Consider the following 20,049-nt stretch of genomic DNA (forward strand, 5'->3'; position numbering starts at 1 on the left):
TATTTGATAGAGACAGAGCAAGAGAGCCAACACAAGCAGGGGGAGTGGGAGAGGGAGAAGCAGGTTTCCCACTGAGCAGGGAGCCCGATGCGGGGCTCCATCCCAGGACCCTGGGATCATGACCTGAGCTGAAGGCAGACACTTAACGACTGAGCCACCCAGGCGCCTCTAAATATTACATTTCAAGAAGAAAAATACTTTGGCCCTTTTTCCTTCTACTTCTGCCTATGCTTGAAGCCTCTCAGGGGTAGTACCAAAGCAGTACACTTAAACCAACCAGTGCTATTTAAAAAATTACACACCTTTTAAAATTGATTAAACCTTTATAATTATTTATTCAGAAATCTTAAATATTGAGAGCAATTAAGACCAAGATTTTCCTTGATATTAAAATACTTCAAATTAACTCTCCCGAAAATGTCATTTTATCTGACAACAGATAAAACAGTTAAGACCCAACTGTATTTCAATGTCTACTATATATCTGTAATATCTTCACAATAAATTGCTATTTACTTGTAGTGACATATTAAAATTATAAAATCTAAGTTAAATGTTTATAGTCTAAAAGCAGGATTTCTTTTTATTTGAACCTTTAAATAATTTAAAAGAAAATCTAGGTTATGCTCAAAGGTCTTCTGTGTCTACAACTACTCATTCTATTTTTGAACAAAAATAGTCCACTACAGCTAGACCTATCTAAAAGCATAAAGTGAACTGCTGCTTGATTTTTTTGGCTCCATTTTTTTTAGAAGATTCATAGGACTTCACAGATTCTGTAATGTTTCCTGATACAATCATATGTTCACAAGTAGGTATGCCTTGACTCTTGTCAATCACTTAAAAAGAGTTGGTTAAAACCTAGAACACAGAAAAAATAGTTAAAGGATGCCCTTCCAGTCTTATTCCGCTCCTGGATCACCCACACAGTCAGCTATACATCAGTGCTGTTTGCATTTAGCCCTTCTCATTTTTAGCAATAATCAACTCATAATTTTCAATACTGTCAATGGCCCTAATAGGAATAAAAACATTCTACATTATAAAAATTCCAAGTAACTGATTTGGATTACCTTACAGCTAATAACAAGTTATTTGCCATCCAAAAATTTGACATATATAAAGAGTATACCCTAAGTCTTAAAAAACAATCTAAGTTCATTCCTATCACAACACTGAAAGAAATGTAGCAATATGCAGGATTTCTTTTTAATTATCACTGGTAACTTGTTGATAACATACAATTTAACAAAGGAAGCATCTGAGAGTAAAAGGTAACTCTTAATCTTGAATTAAGTAATCCAGAGAACTAGGAAAAAAGTTTTAGCTTCAGGCAGCACAGACCTCCTGACAAAGAGATCCAGATTCTCCATACTTCTATAAGCAGAAAACTTGCTTTTCACAAGCTAGCTACTCTACTTGCCAGGGGACCTGGGTGGCTCAGTAGGTTAAGGTTAAGCATCTGAATCTTGATTTTGGCTCAAGCGGATCTCACCCAGTGCTCAGTGGGGAGTCTGCGTGAGATTCTCTCCCCCTCTGACTCACCCCCCAACTCGTGCACACGTACGCATGCATGCTCTCTCTCAAATAAATAATCTTAAAAAAAAAAAAACTAGTTGTCAAATATCAGCTCATCGAGTCAGTAACAGTCTGTGTACCTATGGTTCGAGGTTCTGTCTCCTCTAAAGATGGAACATGTTAAAAATGATGAGGCAGGACAAAGTAATATAAAATGTCCTTCCTGTTCCTATACAATTTGAATTTGACTCTATTTCCTCTTTTAAGGGAAAGCCCTTTAAATACTTGAGGACTGCTGTCAAGGACCCATCCCAGTCATCATTGCTCTATACAGTAAACATACCTTCTCCATCAAGAACCCATCTCAGTTACCATTTCTCTACAGTAAACATTCCTTTTCCAACTTATTCGCAGGACACTGTTAGATCTCAAGCTCCTAGTTCTCCTTCCTTTAAACATATTACTTACTCTTAAAAACATGGTAATCCAAAACAATACACAAAAGTGACATGAGGCATGTATAAAAAGATTAATGATCTAACTTCTGTTCACTGCAATCTGGAATCTCTTCCATTCAGCACATTTTAAAGCAACTTAGACTGTACTAGGTTTTAGCGACAGCCATAAAATAAATTGCCTGATACCAATCAAATCTCTCTACTTACACAAGTATATCATGCTTTCACTATACATTCAAGGAAAGTTTACTTCATGTATGTATGGCATGTAGTATGTCTGGCATACACAATGCACAATGTGCAAAACTAAACTAAACATTTATTCTGGGAAAGGAAGACATTTAAATGGAATGAGTTGCTAGCCTAAAAGAATGTGCTACATTCAATGAACACAAAAAAAGAACTTGGATTTTTTGCTAGCATGCAAGATTTTGAGATAGGTAAGTGAACAAGGAGTGGGTAAGGCACAAAGGCAAAAAGCCAGCTCAAGTTGTTCACCTTAACTAAGTTTAGGCAATGGGAAGACATGAAGGTTTTTAACTTAAAAATGACATTAATTTGGAGTGCCTGGGTGGTTCAGCGGGTTAAGCCTCTGCCTTCTGCTCAGGTTATGATCTCAGGGTCCTGGGATCGAGCCCCACATCGGGCTCTCTGCTCAGCAGGGAGCCTGCTTCCTTCTCTCTCTCCGCCTCTCTGCCTACTTGTGATCACTTTCTCTGTCAAATAAATAGATACATAAAATCTTTTTTAAAAAATGACATTAATTTTAAAACTGAAAAACATCCCTTTAGATGGCAACTAATGGATGAAATTTAAGGGTCAAAGAGTACAAGTAGCATTCTACTGTAGCAGCTGAGGTATCTTTACTACTTTACTACAGTATTATAGGGGTTAAAAGTGGGTAATGCTGATTTTGAAATCTGAGTATCGCCAACAAATGTATGCATAGACTATAAGCATATACTGACAGTAACCCGTTAAATTTGGTGTTTTATTGTAACTTTTTCATGCTTATATTTGGTGATGATATTCAATTTCTTTCAAAAAATTCAAAGTGTACTTAACATTCCCCTCAAGGCAGTTTCAGAAGTACCCTAATAAAAAGTTGAGTTTTCCCTTGTTGGTACATTATTATATAACCCTCCACAGTCAAGGGCCAGATAAGGTAGCAAACAATTACTCTGGAAGATGAAAATGGTATTCTTTTTCTGTGGCTTTACACATTCCATGAAATTCGCCAATTACTGTGCCAGTACCAAGAAGTTATCATTGCCAAATACACAGGTCATGCTGTGAACAAAAGTCCTTCCAAGTCACCTAATTTTGAGGTGTACTTACTTATCATCTACTTTTACTAAAAGGCATGCTCACTGGGAAGCCAGGCAACCCCAAGACATTACTAAGAAAAATCTGATTCTGGTTCTTAGGAGAAAAGCATTAAAACCCACTTGTCCAACCCTCTTCTACTTGCAAGAATCAAGATCATCTTCTGTACTTAAAGAGTACAGTAAATCAGTTCACTGTGGTAAACCATCTAAAATGTCTGTAAGAAAAGTATTCCTCTTATGCAGAGATCATTATAAATAAGGCGCATTATTTGAGATTCTTTTCCTAGTAGTGAAGCACCATCCTAATGCCTGTGTTCTTTTTTTAACCAGTGGGATCCATTTTTAAAGGCTAAAGAGGTAACATGATAATATAAAGAGAACTGGAAAACTTAAATATACAACTTTAGCTTTATCTGCGTAGTCAACACACACTAATCATTACTGAATTTTTGAGAAACATAAGAACAGCTAATAAATCTAAACCACCTCTAAGGCTCTTGAGGAAGACAGTGGAATACAGCAAATTTCCACATATTCCTGGATTCTAAGAAACTGAGTACTAACAAATCTTGTTGATTTAAAACTCATTAAGATGGACTCCTAATTTTTAATATCCACCTCAATGAACCAAACAATTAGAAATTAGACCCTGGACATTAAGATTTAACAATGGTTTCAACAATATTTGATAACCCTAAATGCATGTTAACATAGTATTCTAAAATTTTGTTAAAGGATGTATCATGGTTTACTATTCAGAGACTAAGTCTAGTCAGATACAATTCCATGACAATACATTTTATTTCTCCAACTGCCTTCCCTATTTAGGAGCTACATAAATTGAAACAGGTCTCTGCACTTCTCTGAATGCAAAAGTAATACTGTTCCATATGGAAACAAATACTTCCAAAGGGATTCCAACTGAAACCCAAAAAAGGAAAAAGTGTTCATCATCATTAGCCATCAGGGAAATTCAAATCAAAACCACACTGAGATACCAACCTTACACCAGTTAGAATGGCCAAAACTAACAAAACAGGAAAACAACAAGCGTTGGAGAAGATGTGGAGAAAGGGGAGCCCTCTTACACTGTTGGTGGGAATGCAAGCTGGAGCAGCCACTTTGGAAAACAATGTAGAGACTCCTTAAGAAATTAAAAATAGAGCTTCCCTATGACCCTGCAATTGCACTACTGGGTATTTACCCCAAAGACACAGATGCAGTGAAAAGAATGGCCATATGTACTCCAATGTTCATAGCAGCAATGCCACAATCACCAAACTGTGCAAAGAGCCAAGATGCCCTTCAACAGACGAATGGATAAAGAGGATATGGTTCATATATACAATGGATTATTATGCCTCCATCAGAAAGGATGAATACCCACCTTTTGTATCAACATGGATGGGACTGAAGGAGATTATTCTGAGTGAAGTCAGTCAAGCAGGGAGTCTCAGTTATCATAGGGTTTAACTTACTTGTGGAGCATAAGGAATAACACGGAGGACATTTGGAGAAGAAAAGGCAAAGTGAATTGGGGTAAATCGGAGGGGGAGATGGAAGACGAGAGACTGTAGACTCTTGAGAAACAAACTGAGGGTTTTGGAAGGGACGGGGGGGTCGGGGGATGAGCGAGCCTGGTGGTGGGTATTAAGAAGGGGATGTAGTACATTGAGCACTGGGTGTAATGCATGAACAATGAAATCTTGGAACACTAAAAAAATTAAATTAAAAAAAAAAAAACAAAAAACTACGTAAACCTTAGAGCAAAAAAAAGTTAAAGGTCCCTAACAAATAAGCATACTTTATTTAAGGAAGCAAACTGGTATAGAACATTAAAATTAACCAGTACAATTCATTAAGTATCCACCAAAAGCTCTTACTTGTCTAACAAAGTTTTAAGGGGATAATTTGTCATTTTATTAAGCAAAATGTATTTGCCTTAGCACATAAATTTCTGTGAAAATGCTTTTGTTTAATAAAGTTGACAGAATGGTCCACTTTATATTTCAAATTTTCTAAGAGGGGCATGTTAAGAATTATACCAGATGTTACTCAAAATGAACGAGTCTGACAAAAGAAAACCCAACCTCTTTAGTGCCCATTACAGTTTTTAAAAAGAGAAGTAATGCTGATTCTTTGTAATATTATGGCTACCAAGTTCCTGTATTAACACAAGAACTGGAGGACTAGACTAGAAATCTGGAATTCCTGTATTCTCTAATAATAACAGAATTATCCACTATAAATTAAAAAAAAAAAACAGTAAATGGGGTCTCAGAAGTTTTATAAAATATTTATCAGCCCCCCCAAAAGCCACAACATACCAGTAATTTTACCAACAGAGGAGCTGGTATTCTAAACTCTATAAAATAGGCCATAGAAATCAGTTGTGTAGAACAGACACAGAAATAGTCTCAAAATCAGGTAAACAAACAACGGCTATTACCACTTATGACATTTTATTGGCATATGACAATTTACAAGGGTCCCTGTTGCAATATACATCACACTGAGTAAGAATCGTTTAGCCATCTACATTCATTTGTATTGGGTAATATTTTTACTCAAATTATAATTTAATTCCCAACACTTGATTTTAACTGTGACAAAAGGGAACAAATAATTCCTTAAAGTTGGATGCAATTAGAAAAACATTTTTTGCTATTTTATATTAAAATTCCTAGGATGTTGAAAGGTATACACACCTAAGTAAGGACTGAGTCATGGCCTTCTTAAACAGCTTTCTTAATCCTTTCTGGAAATATCCTTTGGTTCACTTTTATTTTCCTTCTCTAGGCAAAAGGAAGTCTGTTAATGCAGGTATCAAAGTTATTTTCTGCCATTTGTTAACAAAATTCCTTACCAAGAGTTCGGAACCATTCAGCTTTATAATATGTTGTGAAGTGCGGAGTTAAATTGTGGCTTAAAAAACACAACACAGGCTTTCATATGCTTGGCTCTGAAAAAGATGTAACATCCACAATGGCATCCTACTGCAGAGTTCTATCACCCTTCCTACTAAATTCTAGTATAATCCTTTCCTCAATTTTGTTTAACAGAATAAAAGTAACCAAATCATGTTTCTTTCTGGGTTAAAGCAATGCATTTGCATTTAAGATATAACTTGCTGTTAGGATTTAAGGAGCTTTATTCCCACTCCCTATTAAAGAGTTTCTCAGCAAATTCCCATTCTCCCATTGTCTTAAGTGGAAAAACAAAACTGCACATTTATAGTCATGCACAGAGATTCAGTATCTAACCAAATAATAACTGTTAAAATAAAAGCTAAACTTATTTGTATAAAATAAAATGGTTGTGAAAATTCTCCTGTATTGAAGATTAAATCCATGTTGCTTTAGCATGTAATTAAGTAGTATTCTGACTAGGAGAAATTAGCTGTGTCCTGATTAATGCAATACAAACTTGCTCTGAAAGTATTTCCTCTGCTCTGTAACAATTTCAGAAAAGACAAAATAGGAGAAATCATGCAATAGTAAAGATCCCAGGGCCATATACATCACATATATTGAGTTTTGTTTTCATATTTTTCCCTCTTAGTTAGCAAATGCCCCTGGCCACAATCAAGGTGCTTGGAGCACTGCAAATCAAGTGAGGATGAAAGATTCATGTACTTAAGATCTTTGAAAGTTCACACTAACAGAATAAGCATTACCTTCTTTTAATGCAAACGTATGCAACTCATTTGGTTGCTGAGTTAACAAATGAAATTTGACTACTTTTATATATGCTCATAGAGCAAGACAAACTTAATACTGAAATTTACTATTTCGAATTTTCATCTTAAGAACTATCAGCCTAAACAAAGGTAATTTACATATGAAAGAACATCTACCTGAAGAATAGAACCCTTGGGAAGAAAAAGAAAAAGCCATTTTATAAGTTGCAACTGAAATAGGGGGAAAAGTAAAACCAAGTTAGACCAATACTGCAACAAACTTCCTGCCAAAATTTTTTATTGAAAAACAAGTTACTTAAATACTACTAATGAACAATGTTTTGTTTACCTATTTTTCCTTACGGTTAGACTACAAACTAATGTCTCAGCTGTCCAGAAGCTCAAATAAATATGAAAGATATGAAATCAGGTACACCTTTCTAAATGTATGAAGTTATTCTGCAGGATAATCCTCTTCCATACCAAGACCAGGATTATAGGTTATGTTCTGTTTTCTTTAAAGTAATACATTAGGCAGGAATGGATTTTTTTATTTGTATTATTATAGACCAGTTCCTCTCTCAAAAGGATTAGCTGATATCTAAGACCATGACTCAAACTTTCAAATAAGAATAGAAAGAGAACATTGAATTTTGAGCCCAAAAAGTGAAGGATCAGTTTTTATAGGCTATTGCTTGCTTTCAGTTAAAAAAACAAAAAACAAAACCCCTCATACTTGTGTATCTTTTAATAGCCTGTACTTTTTAGCGATTGGTAAAGCTTTTTATTCCTCTTAAACATCTGCTGACATGTTAAACTACCTTAGTTTACCAAAGTAAAAACCTTTTCTGTGGTACACCTCAAAAATTAGTCACCCTACAATGTAGTGCATTTGAATTAAGGAGAATGTTAAACAGATGTATACAGTTAAAATAATTAGTGTGGCCTCTATAAACTTCTGTTCAGGAATTTGTATGTAGAGCTAACGTTTACTTCAGAATAAACATTAACAAACAGGGAAGGAAGAGAATCAGAACTTTCACAGAGCTGTACTTGACCATATCTTATAGACAAAGCGAATTACAATGCATGTAACAAAAACAGTAAAAGTATTTTTTAAAAGTTGATAGTTACAAATATGGTACGTTAACAATTTTCTACTTTATTTCAGTACAATTTTCAACATACAGTCTACTATTTTTCAAGATATTTGAAGACTTAAAACAAAATTTCTATTGACTACTTGCAAACAGTAAAATTTAAGTAAAATGCTTACATTCTTATTTGAAAACAAAAATCAGGTAAAAAAATGGTGGGTGCAAGTTCTGCTCTCTGTTGCAATCTCACTTCAGATTTATTACTCCTAAAAAACAGAGAGAGAGAGAGAAAAAAAAAAAAGATTACCGAAAATATGGAGTGAAAATGATCCATAATAAGCATTGTCCCTAAAAATGAAATAGTTAACAAACTGGCCCACCAAACCCACACTGAAGAAAATGTGTCAGAATCACTAACAAGTTGAAACTTTCTACCTTTTCTTCTTTGCGTCTGTCCTTCTTTTCTTCGTTATTTTCCATGGTCTCTTCTTCATCTTCAACAATTCCATCCCCTTGGTATTTGTCATGAGTCCATTTTGGACTGCTACCTGATTTTTTGAAGTTAAAGCGCCCTCTGCCACGTTGAAAAGTACCACGACCTCTTCCTCTTTTGGCCCAATAATCCACACCATCATCTCTGTCATCATGCTACAGAGAGGTTAAAAAAAAATCATCACTAAAATCTCTTTCTTAAAGGGAAAATGATCATATGCCCACAATCATAGTCATGGTATAAATTTCTTACTGCTTTATAACCCAAGCTTTGAGAGCTGTCCAACTTTTTGGAGGATTTCAACTGCTAAATTACTGCCAAATTCCAAAGTTTTGATTTTTTTTTGTTCTCCATTATTTCAATATAACTAACTCCACTAATATACTGCATGTAATTGAGTTAAAATAACCAATCGTTTTCCCAAAAATTACCAGTCATAAAGACATTAAAAAGTCATAAAAATATCATTACAAAACTATAAAATTTGTTAAGTGGTATAAATTATACCTTACATATAGGAACAGATCTTAAAATCCTACTGAGATTTAAAACTCAATGTATCTTACACATCTATCTTCTAAGCTAGAGAATTTCACATGCCTAATCATGACCGGATGGTCCCTAGTGTAATAGCTCAACTTATTTCTTCTTAACCAACATGAGGTACTATAGCTTTTCATTACTTTTAGTTAGTTATTATCGTAACCTTAATTTTTCATCAACTATATCCAAATACAGATATTCCACAAATTACAAACTGTACCATTAATTAAAACAATCTGCAAACTTGAAAAGCACTTTACTTTGTGGATCAATAGATGAGTATTACATCCCAAAACACAAAACAAAAAACCAAGGTTCTCCTATAATGTAATTAAACTGCTGTCCACCTCAAACTCTCAAGTTTATCACCTACAGAAAAAAATGGAAAATAAAGCAAAGTAATGCCCCTTGATGACACAACGGGTATAATGCAAACAATGCTGCATATAACCAATGGAATACCTAACCAGCTGTCAAGTCACTAAAACTTTTCTTATTAAGTACTATGTGATATGAGCACCTTTTCCAAAACACAACATGCTTTTGTGCATATTCATGTAATACCGATCACCCTCCTGGCATGAACTGCAATTCAGTTACACAAGTAATAAACCATACAAAAGAACAGTTACCAATTTCCAATAACCTATCTTTACCAAACTGATGAAAAGTGACTAGCAAGAGGTGTGTGGGACTCCATAAAAAAATCAATTTAGGAACTATCAAAAAGTATAGATTTCAGAGTATCAGAAAGTTTAATAGAAACCTGAAATAAAGTATTTTAAAATACTCTGCCACTCAAAATCATACCCACACAACTACATAATTTCAGGCTCCCTTCTGATATTAGCACAAAGTTAGTTTGTTTCTGGTGTTTACACAATATTCTATGCATTTGTGGGAAGAAGCAAACGGGTTCTGGAGTCCGAGGCATGGGTTTAAATGTTTCTAAACAGAGGCTGTGTGACTTCCTCATTTTAAAAATGGGAGACAGCTGTGAAGGAATATAGTATTAATCTATAGAGTACCCAGCCCAGTGTGTGACAAGCAAGCACTCAGTGGTGATAATACGGAGCACTTTCCATGTATTTACTCATCTAATCCTCAAAGAACCCTACAAAATATTGTTACTAATCCTGCTTTAGATATAAAGAAACTGAGGCAGAAAAACTGAGTTACTTGTCCAAGGCCACAAAACTGGCTCTTTCCACTACTCCTTAGGCCCATCACCCACAGAATACATTTCCCAGGTATCCTGGTGGCAGTAAATGATTACCATAAGGCTATTAATAGCTACAGAAATAGAAAAAGCAGAGGCATAGCCAAACACTAGAGTTAAACTAGCCATTACCTTTAAATAACCAATGATCTGACACCACATAAAGAAAACAGCAGCTAGATCACACTACTTTTTCAGAGGGTATCCTGACAGCTAAGTGATATTTTCATGCTAAGCACACGAACTCTTAATCCTCAAATTCTAACTTCCAAGATTTTAGTCCTACAATTTTTAAAAATTACTTTACATGATCTAAGGGTCGGAGAAGTGAGATACTTACAAAACACAAAACACATAAAGGAGGCCATATTAAAACAAGACTGTCTGGGGGCGCCTGGGTGGCTCCATCCCCCAACGATCTGACTCTTGATTTTGGCTCAGGGTTCTGAGATGGGAGCTCTCCATCTGGCTCTACGCTCAGCAAATTTGGTCAAGATTCTCTCTCCCACTCCCTATGCCCTTGCCTGCTCCACATGCCCACCCTCTCTCAAGTAAATAATCTTAAAAAGAACAAGACCTTCTGAATCCTCTTCCCCACCAGGGATTTTTCTCTTCCTCAGAAGACAACATCAACACTGAGAACCTGTCCACTTCAGTACTTTCCCACTTGCTCCAACTCTTCACATACTCACCCCTCCACAGAATTTCAGGTTCTAAGATAGATTATCTTTCCTGGAGTACTTATTATTAGAAACATTACCATATCTTTGCATAAATCCAAAATCAGAGATGAAAAGTTCAAGGAAAGAATGCAACAAATGTTACTATAACTCAGTACTGGAGAACGAGTGATCAGGTGCTTTCAGAATCTGGTTCTTGGGCCCAAGGCATGGGTTTAAATCCAGACCCCTGTTCTACTAGGCATGTAACTTTGGTCAACCTCTGTACCCCCCACTGTTTTTCATCTTGTAAAAGTGGAATAAAAGACACATCTCAAAATGATTTTTTATAAGCATGAAATAAGTTTATATATGTAAGACACTTAGGCACCTACCTAGCATAGTACATATGCTCAATGAATGTTACACTGTTATTATTACTACCATTAACGTTTCATGAACACCAAAAGTTTCATTATGTCAATTATTCTGAAAGAACCTAAGGGAACATCTGTAGGTTTTCAACTTCATCTCTTCTGAATATTTTTGTTTATATTTCTACTTTTAGTAGTAGCAATCTATAAAATACCTCTGCAAAAGCAAAATCTTTTAAATTTAAATATCCATGTAAAAAACTAGAGCTGTCATTTCAATGGTTCATTAATTAAGAATAAAAATAACTCTGGGAATAGATTTATAAGAAAAAATGTATTAACATTTTAATTTTACTTCTTGTGAACATCAGTCTCTGACAAAATGCATGTTTTATATAGAAATGAAGGTTTTTAAATATAGCCCAGAATAGCAACATATAAAATGTTACTGCTACTTGTAAGTTGCTAAATTCTTAAAAAATCAGAAAAATTGCCACCTAAATGCCAAACTAAAATATGTCCCAATTTAAGATAAAAATTACAATACCAGATTCTGAAAGAATGCCATAGAAAAATGAAGGTCTGGCCTAAATTAAGTATTTGCAACACATTCAAAAGTATTAAATAATTACCATCTACTTGTTCACCTCTCACTTCCCTTTTAACTTTCTGACCCTTAACATTTGGTCTCCTCTGGCTTTTTTTTTTTTTAAACAAACAATGTGACATTTTTACTATCACTCCTCACCCCACTTTTTGACAGGGTGGCCTATTAATCTCTTTTGACTGGGTGATCTGGCTTTGTGTCCTAGATTTTTTTTTCTCCACAGATCACCTTATCAACAACCCACTGCACAACTGCACTTAGTTTCTCCCTGGCACTTCAAGAACAGAACTTAATTATCTCCTCAAATTGCGTTCTTTCCTCTGCATCCCCGATCTCAGAGATCCCTTCATCTCACTATCAACACCCTACTACATACAGGGTCCCTAAGTTCTCCTAAATGTTACGTAACTTTTCTAATATCTAACCCCTTAGCTCCGACAATCAATAACTCTCAGATCTGTCTGTACAACCATGGTTTTTCTGAACTCTGGTTAAAACCCAAATTTATAAAGATATTATTGCCTTCCAGAACTTGGCTCCTGCTTTCTCTTAATTTTACCAAACTTAAACCAACCATCTAGCCATAGAGTTCTTTCTCAAGATGTTTCACTCCTGCAATCTGCAATATACCTGCCTATCTTTCAGGCTCAAGATTCAAGCCCAGTTCCTCTAAGAAGGCTCTCCAAATCACTGTCTCCTCTGAAATAATCCTCCATTTCCTGCTTTGGAGGAAAACCACATGTATTTAGAACATTTGTTTCTAAATATGTTCCAGCCAAGAACTGAAATCATGATTTGCTTTTGCATTCATAGTATCTAGCATAAACAGCAGTCTGTGAATATATAAAGTCTTAAATCAAAAAGGAGATCAATCTTTTAAACTTTCCTATAACTGAATAACATGTCTTTCCCTGTCCACATGGTCAACTCACCCAATTCAAACAAGCTTAAATTTCCCCTTAGAGGAGCACGTATTGAGTAAACTTTATGCATAATACACTTTAAAATTTTTCAGACCTTGGTCATTAAAGTACCCAAGAGAGTCAAATAGCAATTAATTTGATTGCCATTCTTCAAACAATATAGATCTAGTTCAGTATATAGCTCTCTCCTCTCACTTGGCATAAGGTAAGCTATGGGTATTCAGGTGTATTCATAAAAAGCCAAATAAAAGACATGATTCAATAAACCTATTATTTTACTCCTTGCTTCTGCAAAACAACTAATCTTCAGAACCAGTCTCTAAAACATGACTCCTCTGAAAAGCTATAATAAAAAGTAAGTATTTCTGATAATAGTTTTGGTATTTTCTAAAGTGTCTATAATCATGAACCGTTTTCTCCCACGTCAAACTGCAGAAAATGCCCATCATTACCTAGAAACTCTCTCAGGATCCACACCCTTTAGTTCCATCTCTTAGAAAACTACCTCAGAAGGCATTATATCACAAAGAAGCACCAGATTAGTGTAGCTAGCAACTTTTCCAATATAATTTTCCATCTTCCTTTTCTTCCAATGGAAGTAAACAGCCTCCCTGAGATCCTTATGTGTACTGTGAAAGAATTCTCCTTGTCTTTCATTTAAACAGGCAGCTGTGATGGTGAAAGGTAAATCTTAATGAGCAGTTTCTAGAACTGTCATTGTCTTATAGACAGACATGAAACATATATTAATGTTCTTCTCTGAATGTGGCTATCAAATCAGGTACATTTTAAAATTTACCCTGATCAGCCTATAGGTGCTATCAATGAAGTATAAACAGGACCAAAGGGACCCACATTTTCAAAACTTCAAATCATCTGGGTAATGAATTTTTAAAAGGTTTCCTGCATTATGGTAAAAACTTCTCACAGCAGTGGATACCTGTACTCAAATGTATTCACCCAGTATGCTTTGAAAATTAATGCAAACCAAATAAACACAGATTTCTAACACCCACCAAGAAGTACTTCTTGCTCTTTGGGGTATATTCTGGATCCCATTCCTCTTCCTTCGGTCTCTTTTGAAAAGTAGTATTTGAGTTGTTTGGACCAGTATTTGTCCCAGCAAAAACTCCTCTGGCTCTTCCTCTGCCTCTAATTCGAAACTGATTAACATTAACAAAATTGTTTAGTAATGCAATCAAAAGGTATTTAGTTACATGCAAACTCTAATTTTACTGCAGTAACAAAAAACATATTCCCTAATTTCCTTCCTAAATTTCAATCTCATAGCCACTGAGGATAAAAAGAGTGGCTATTTGATATTTGATATTATAGGCAAAAAATTCTGCCTACTGAAAGTTGAAAAGGTTAAGAAGAAATGCAGTCAATCTAAGTATTAGCATACTGACTGCACTTTCATGGCGTGAACTAATATTTTTAAATAATAAAGTTGGTTCTTTTCACCTTTACTAGCCGAAAGAGTTGTCTATTTCTTTGAATTTCAATCACAGGAGTCCCAAGTGTTCAACTACACCTATCACCATATAAGCAAAGCTCTTCTCTTTCCTAAATGATCTAATTAATGAACCCTACTAATAACTGACTGGATACTTGCTTAGAGTAGGAATCTGAATATAGAAATTGAAAAGTCAAGAAGATGCACTACTATGAAGTCATTCAATAATTATAACAAATTTATGCAAATATGGGGATAATGTGTATGCTATGTAGAATAAAAAGAAAAATTATATGATTTCTATGATTATACATATATAAGCAAGGACTAGAAGGCAAAACAGGCAAAATAAAAATAGTTGTAAATACAGAGACTAGGGTTTTTTTTTTAATGTTTTAAGGTATCTTTTCAAAAACTAAGAACTGGATCTCAATCAATAACTTTACTTGACTCTTGGGTCTTTATGCACTATGCAAAGATACTGACCCCAAAGTTTAAAAATCTAGTTTATATATATAAATTTTTTTAGAATTAGACAAAAACACTTATTTTTTACTCTGTATACAAAGAAAGCATCATCCCAGCTCCAGCCCCTCCTTCCAACCCTTAAATGGCATATCTTGAAGATAAATCAAATACCACTTCACTTTCCAAGACTAATTCTGACTGTAGGAGTAATGACTCACAACAACATCTAAATCACGTATTTTTAACTTTCCTTATGCATAGTGCTTATTAAGTAAAGTCCTACCAAGAATCAAAGGTATTTCTACTACTTACAAAGGTTCCTCGTGGTCGGCTAACTCCTCCAAAGCCAGAGTATTCTTTCAGTTCATGGTGAGTTTTAAATTCTTCTTCTCTTTCCTTCTTACTCTCCTTTTCTTCTCGAGAACTGGGAGAAGAAGGTGATGCTGAGGATGATGAAGATCGAGAATGATCTTGCTCTCTACTTTTATGTTTACTGCAAAATGAACAAAGAAAACAAAAAAATATGTGCTACTTTAAAAAAGATGAAGACCCTGCTGAATCTTATAATAAAAGGGATATTTTTCAAGTCAAAAAAAACAAAAAAAACAAAAAAAACAAAAAACTATCCCCTATTAAAATTATTACATAACTAAAATGATTGGGTGTTAAACTTTGACACAGTCTGTTTCCATTCTCCTTCAGTTATTTTTTTACGTAACTACTGAAAAACATGCTATAGCCTGCCAGTTAAAAACTAGCAGTCTGGAAACTTCAAGAATAAGGTTCAGTTCTTCAATATTTTTAACTTTTTTGTTGTTGTTATTTTAAGGAAAGGAAAAGAAGAGTAGGAAAAAGTGAAGAATGTTCTTAAGGCCAAGTTTCAAAATGACTGCAGTTTGTACACCCTAGGTGAGAACAGTTGGTATGGTTTGGGCCGTAACTCCATTATAGAAATAAAAAGCATATGACATACAAATACCAGTCATAAATTAAAAAAAACACGAGTAAAATCCACCATTTACCTAATGAATAGCAAGAAAACGATTATCTATGATACTGAATATTCCTACTATTTGACTCTATGATGATCAATTTTGTATGGTTCTAATGCAACACCCGAAAAGGTCATACCTGCGATAACTCTTACCACTGCTAACAGTATCCATGGAAACATTACTTTGAAAGATAAATACACATTGCTATTTCATAAAAACTAGTCCTTCCTCCCCCCCATCTCTCCCATGTTAAACCACTAGATTATCAGTTTAAAATTCTTGTACTCTGGGTGTTATGAGTTGAAAAAGTGCGGAATCAAGCATAACGAACCAAAGTTCTTACACAAACTGTTTCTAGAAATGCACTGCATTGAAGTCCAACCTCCTGATGTAGCCTGGATAATAGGACACATTAATTTGTCATTTTTTTTTTCAGTGTTAGCTTGCTATTCCAAAGTTTTTGTCCTCATCCACCATAAGCCGTGTAAAAGACAAATACATTTTTGCTGTAAAACAAATAATTTTAATTGTTTAAATTTAAACATTCGATTACACAGTCAAAATTGAAAGCAATTAAGCTGACAATTATTAAAGGCTAATTAGAAGCTAAAACCTAACTCACACAGTTTTAACAATTACCTGTCATCTTTGTAAGATTTGTATTCCTTGTAATCTTTTGGAGTTTTTTCCTGCTTTCTTGATCCACTGGATTCCCTGGAGCCCTTGGAATCCCCCCGTTCTTTACTTCTTTCTTTTCTCCGACGATCAATGTCATGCCGAAGATCAGCAGAATCACACCTTAATTTTTTATCTCCCTATAAAAGACAAATGTAAAATACAGATTTCAGGACAGATATAAGAAAAAATATATATATAATAGCCAAATTTTATACCAGCTTCTAAACTGGTATTTTAGTATCAGAGAAGAGTGGACCATGAAATACTACTTCCACACTTACTTTTAGTTTTTGTTAAAAAATATGCTAGGTTGTTTTGACCAGACATTTGTATACACAGTGAAACAGGACTAGGGAAGTTTGAAAAGCTAATTATCTTGACAGTGTAGTAGGTTTTTGTTCAAAACAATTCATAATAAACTCTGTACAGCAGAATGACATAATTATTTTTCCACTCAGCACATCCTCATTGTCATCACTCATCCTTTTCAAAGGGTTTTTTTTTTTAAAAAAAGCTGAACAATGACAGAGGTTATACTCGATCTGTAGTTGTGGGATAGCTTTCTACCTAGAAAATTAAGGGATCCTAAAGTAATGGTTCTCATTATTTAAGCCTCACTGTCACCAAGCTCTTCCCAGTAAGTTGACCAACCCAGTAAAAACCACTTCAAAAGGAAGAATTGTGTAATTTCCATAACATGCAAGTGGAGTATGATTAATAAAACCAAGTAAGCTTCAATAAGGGTAGAAACAAAGCCAGAAAGAGAATATTCCCAATCCTGTACTCAGTATCTTGGGCCAATATACTGCCCTTTCTCAATTCAGGTATTGCAACGGACATTAGTTTAATTGGGTCACAATTCACCTCCTTCTTGTTCCATTGCTTTTTCAAATACTATATAATTTAGGAAGATGGAAAGAGGCATCTAGGAATGAAGAAAAATTATACATCAGTAAGATGCTAAGCAATGTGGACATCCTTGCTAGTATTCAACAATTGAAGTATTTACTCTGGGAAATCTAGCTACGATATTCATAAGCATTCATAAGACTGAAAGTATATCTCTGAATGGTATCAACTACTCACCTATTTGCTCCCTGGGTAACAAAGCAAGTCTAATCAAGAGCAAAAACCTTCCTTTTTCACTTAGGTATTACCAAGTCCACAAGTAACAAGATAATTTAAGTAAAACTACTTTATAAACTCCAAAACTACATACATTAATTAACACATATTAATTATCCATTCAGATCAGAAAATGAAGGATAAAAAGCAATGTCCTATCCTTGTCCCTCCATAAGTCATCACTATATTCTCTCCTCCAGATGAAAATCTGGTGAATAATGAGGAAAGAAACAAGATACTCACTCTGTCAAGAGCACCAGGATAGACTAAACTGTTGGCGAAACAAAACCCACACTGAACCCAAGATATTGAAAGTAAAACCCAAGATTAGTATTCACCAGTCAGAATCTGTTTTTCCAAAATCAGTATGCCCCATACATAGAGACCACTTTCTTTTAAGCTCTAAATTTCATATCTAGTAAGTGAACAGGATACTCTATTAAAATATTTGTATCATACAACTATTAATAACAGTTTCTGGAAATCAAAGTGCCAATGTTTTCATAACAGCACAACTATTTAGGTCTGCAAAACATGTGGTCTCCTTTTTCTGATTAGAAAACCAAATGTCCAAGGGCTAATTATCTTCCAAGTATCATAAAAATAATACTTGGCTACAGCCAAATCTGAAACCAAGCAGCATTTCCAAGTCCGCTAATCTGCCTGCCATATGGACTAGCCTACCTAGAAAACACCAATTTCAAATCAACAGAATGTATCAGAATCCCTTTAAAAAAAGTCATTCTATTCCAAAGACCTCCCTCCCCCAACATTCACAGGTCCTTCCCTCAAGTTTAAAAACATTCTTCCCCAACCCACAAAAATTCCAATAGTGAGTTTTCATTCCAAATGTTCATTTGTAAATCAGTGAGGAAAGCTCTTTTCTTAGTCCAGATCAAAAATGCCCAGAAGCATGGGGATTACTTCTTGTTATTGCTGTGAAAAACCTAGAAATATTAATTTAGGCATATATAAATCAAGGAATATTTATTCTGGCTCATTTAACCCCAAAACTTTATAGAAAAACCCTACTATAATGTCTATCTTTGCTTTTATAATTTTTTCTACTGCTTGATTCTTTACCCTTTGCTTAGAACGAATTTCTCCTTTCAAATATTATAATTTTTAAAAATTAATTTTGGTTTTACTTAGATATATAGTATAGTGTCAGCTTAATTTCTTTTAGGAAAAACACTACATACACAACCATAAATGCATTTACTTACAAGTTAAAAATAGATGACCTGTGCAAATAAATTTTGTCTACACAAACTACACTTAATATATAATATCATTAACTAAGTTGAAAACATTAACATTTAAAAAAATGTCCACTCCAAACATACCTTTTGATTTTCTTCTTTAAAAACTCTCTCTTCCCCTGCTAAACGAGTGTGCTTCCTCAGGGCACTTGGAGAGATGTCAATTCTCCTTAATGTAAAATAAAGTCTGTTTGTAGTCACATTAACTTTATGGTTCAAAAAATTCCTCAGAAATGTCCATTTTAATAAAGGAAATAACTAGACAGTTATTACTCTCCCAAATGAACTTTCACATTGTAAGGTTATTAATCTAATTCCAAATGAACAATTAAGAAATAAAAACTATATCCATTAAAAATAAAAATACTTCAGATATTTTTACATATAAATAAATCTAACCTTTTAAAACAAACTTAATCATAAAAACTCATGTTTTAATTAAGTTGACTGTTACCATCCTAAGTGTCAACCATCATACAATTATACCTCCAGATCCTCAATGAACACACTCATAGGGTTATTTGTTCCTAAATATCTCCAATATTTTTACATAATCAGTGGATCTTTAGTTTTATGTTGTGCCTTTCCTTGCCTTTTTTAAACTAGTGTCCATTTCAACTTCTCAGAGCTTCTTCAGCAGTCACCACCAAAACCCCACCTACTATGACTAAGCACTAGGTATTTTATTACCAATACTAATTGTCGCCACCACTCTGCAAAAGAGGCACTGCTGTCCTTATTTGGTAGATGGAAAAAACAAATGTTCAGAGATTAACTAACCTGTTCATCACAATGCAGTTATAAACCATGCTGTGAACATAACAGCCTGACTTTTAACATTCATGCTCTTATGAAAAACAGTTCTACCTGTTACCAAGCATTTTTATTTTACAAACTTACTGGTAGTAAATTAAATAAAGGGCTACTCTAGGTATCCAACTTCCTCCCCCCAAAAATGTGGTATCTACTGAATTCCTTACTGGGGAGTGCTTAAGAGTATTTTAAGTTCTAAGAACCTGTTTAAACCAAGTGAACTGAAAATTAAATAGAAACAGTAAATTACAAACTTTTCAAGGCTAGAAATACACTTATTCAAGGTATGAATCAGAAATAAAAATAAAGTTCATTTTATATCATGATGACAGCACAGTTCCATTACAATACTGT

The 20,049-nt window shown here is 34.4% G+C and overlaps 1 protein-coding gene across 5 annotated transcripts in view; it reads right to left on the minus strand.

Annotated features, from left to right (window-relative positions):
- Positions 1 to 5,749: 5,749 nt before the first annotated feature.
- Positions 5,750 to 20,049, minus strand: part of BCLAF1 (BCL2 associated transcription factor 1) — a 28,705-nt gene continuing 14,405 nt past the window's right edge. For 2 of the 5 annotated variants that reach the window (XM_047732908.1, XM_047732907.1), the window contains exons 8-13: positions 18,967 to 19,051; positions 16,457 to 16,632; positions 15,135 to 15,315; positions 13,915 to 14,061; positions 8,516 to 8,728; positions 5,750 to 8,346 (exon numbers count right to left, since the gene is read on the minus strand). In XM_047732908.1, coding sequence (XP_047588864.1) covers positions 8,341 to 8,346; positions 8,516 to 8,728; positions 13,915 to 14,061; positions 15,135 to 15,315; positions 16,457 to 16,632; positions 18,967 to 19,051 — 808 coding nt within the window. In that variant the 3' untranslated portion in view covers positions 5,750 to 8,340. Of the gene's footprint in view, positions 8,347 to 8,515; positions 8,729 to 13,914; positions 14,062 to 15,134; positions 15,316 to 16,160; positions 16,324 to 16,456; positions 16,633 to 18,966; positions 19,052 to 20,049 lie in introns of those variants that run through there. The other 3 variants (XM_047732910.1, XM_047732909.1, XR_007128062.1) reach the window with 2 other exon arrangements.

This window comes from Lutra lutra, chromosome 6, assembly GCF_902655055.1.
Source record: "Lutra lutra chromosome 6, mLutLut1.2, whole genome shotgun sequence".
NCBI lineage: Eukaryota > Metazoa > Chordata > Mammalia > Carnivora > Mustelidae > Lutra > Lutra lutra.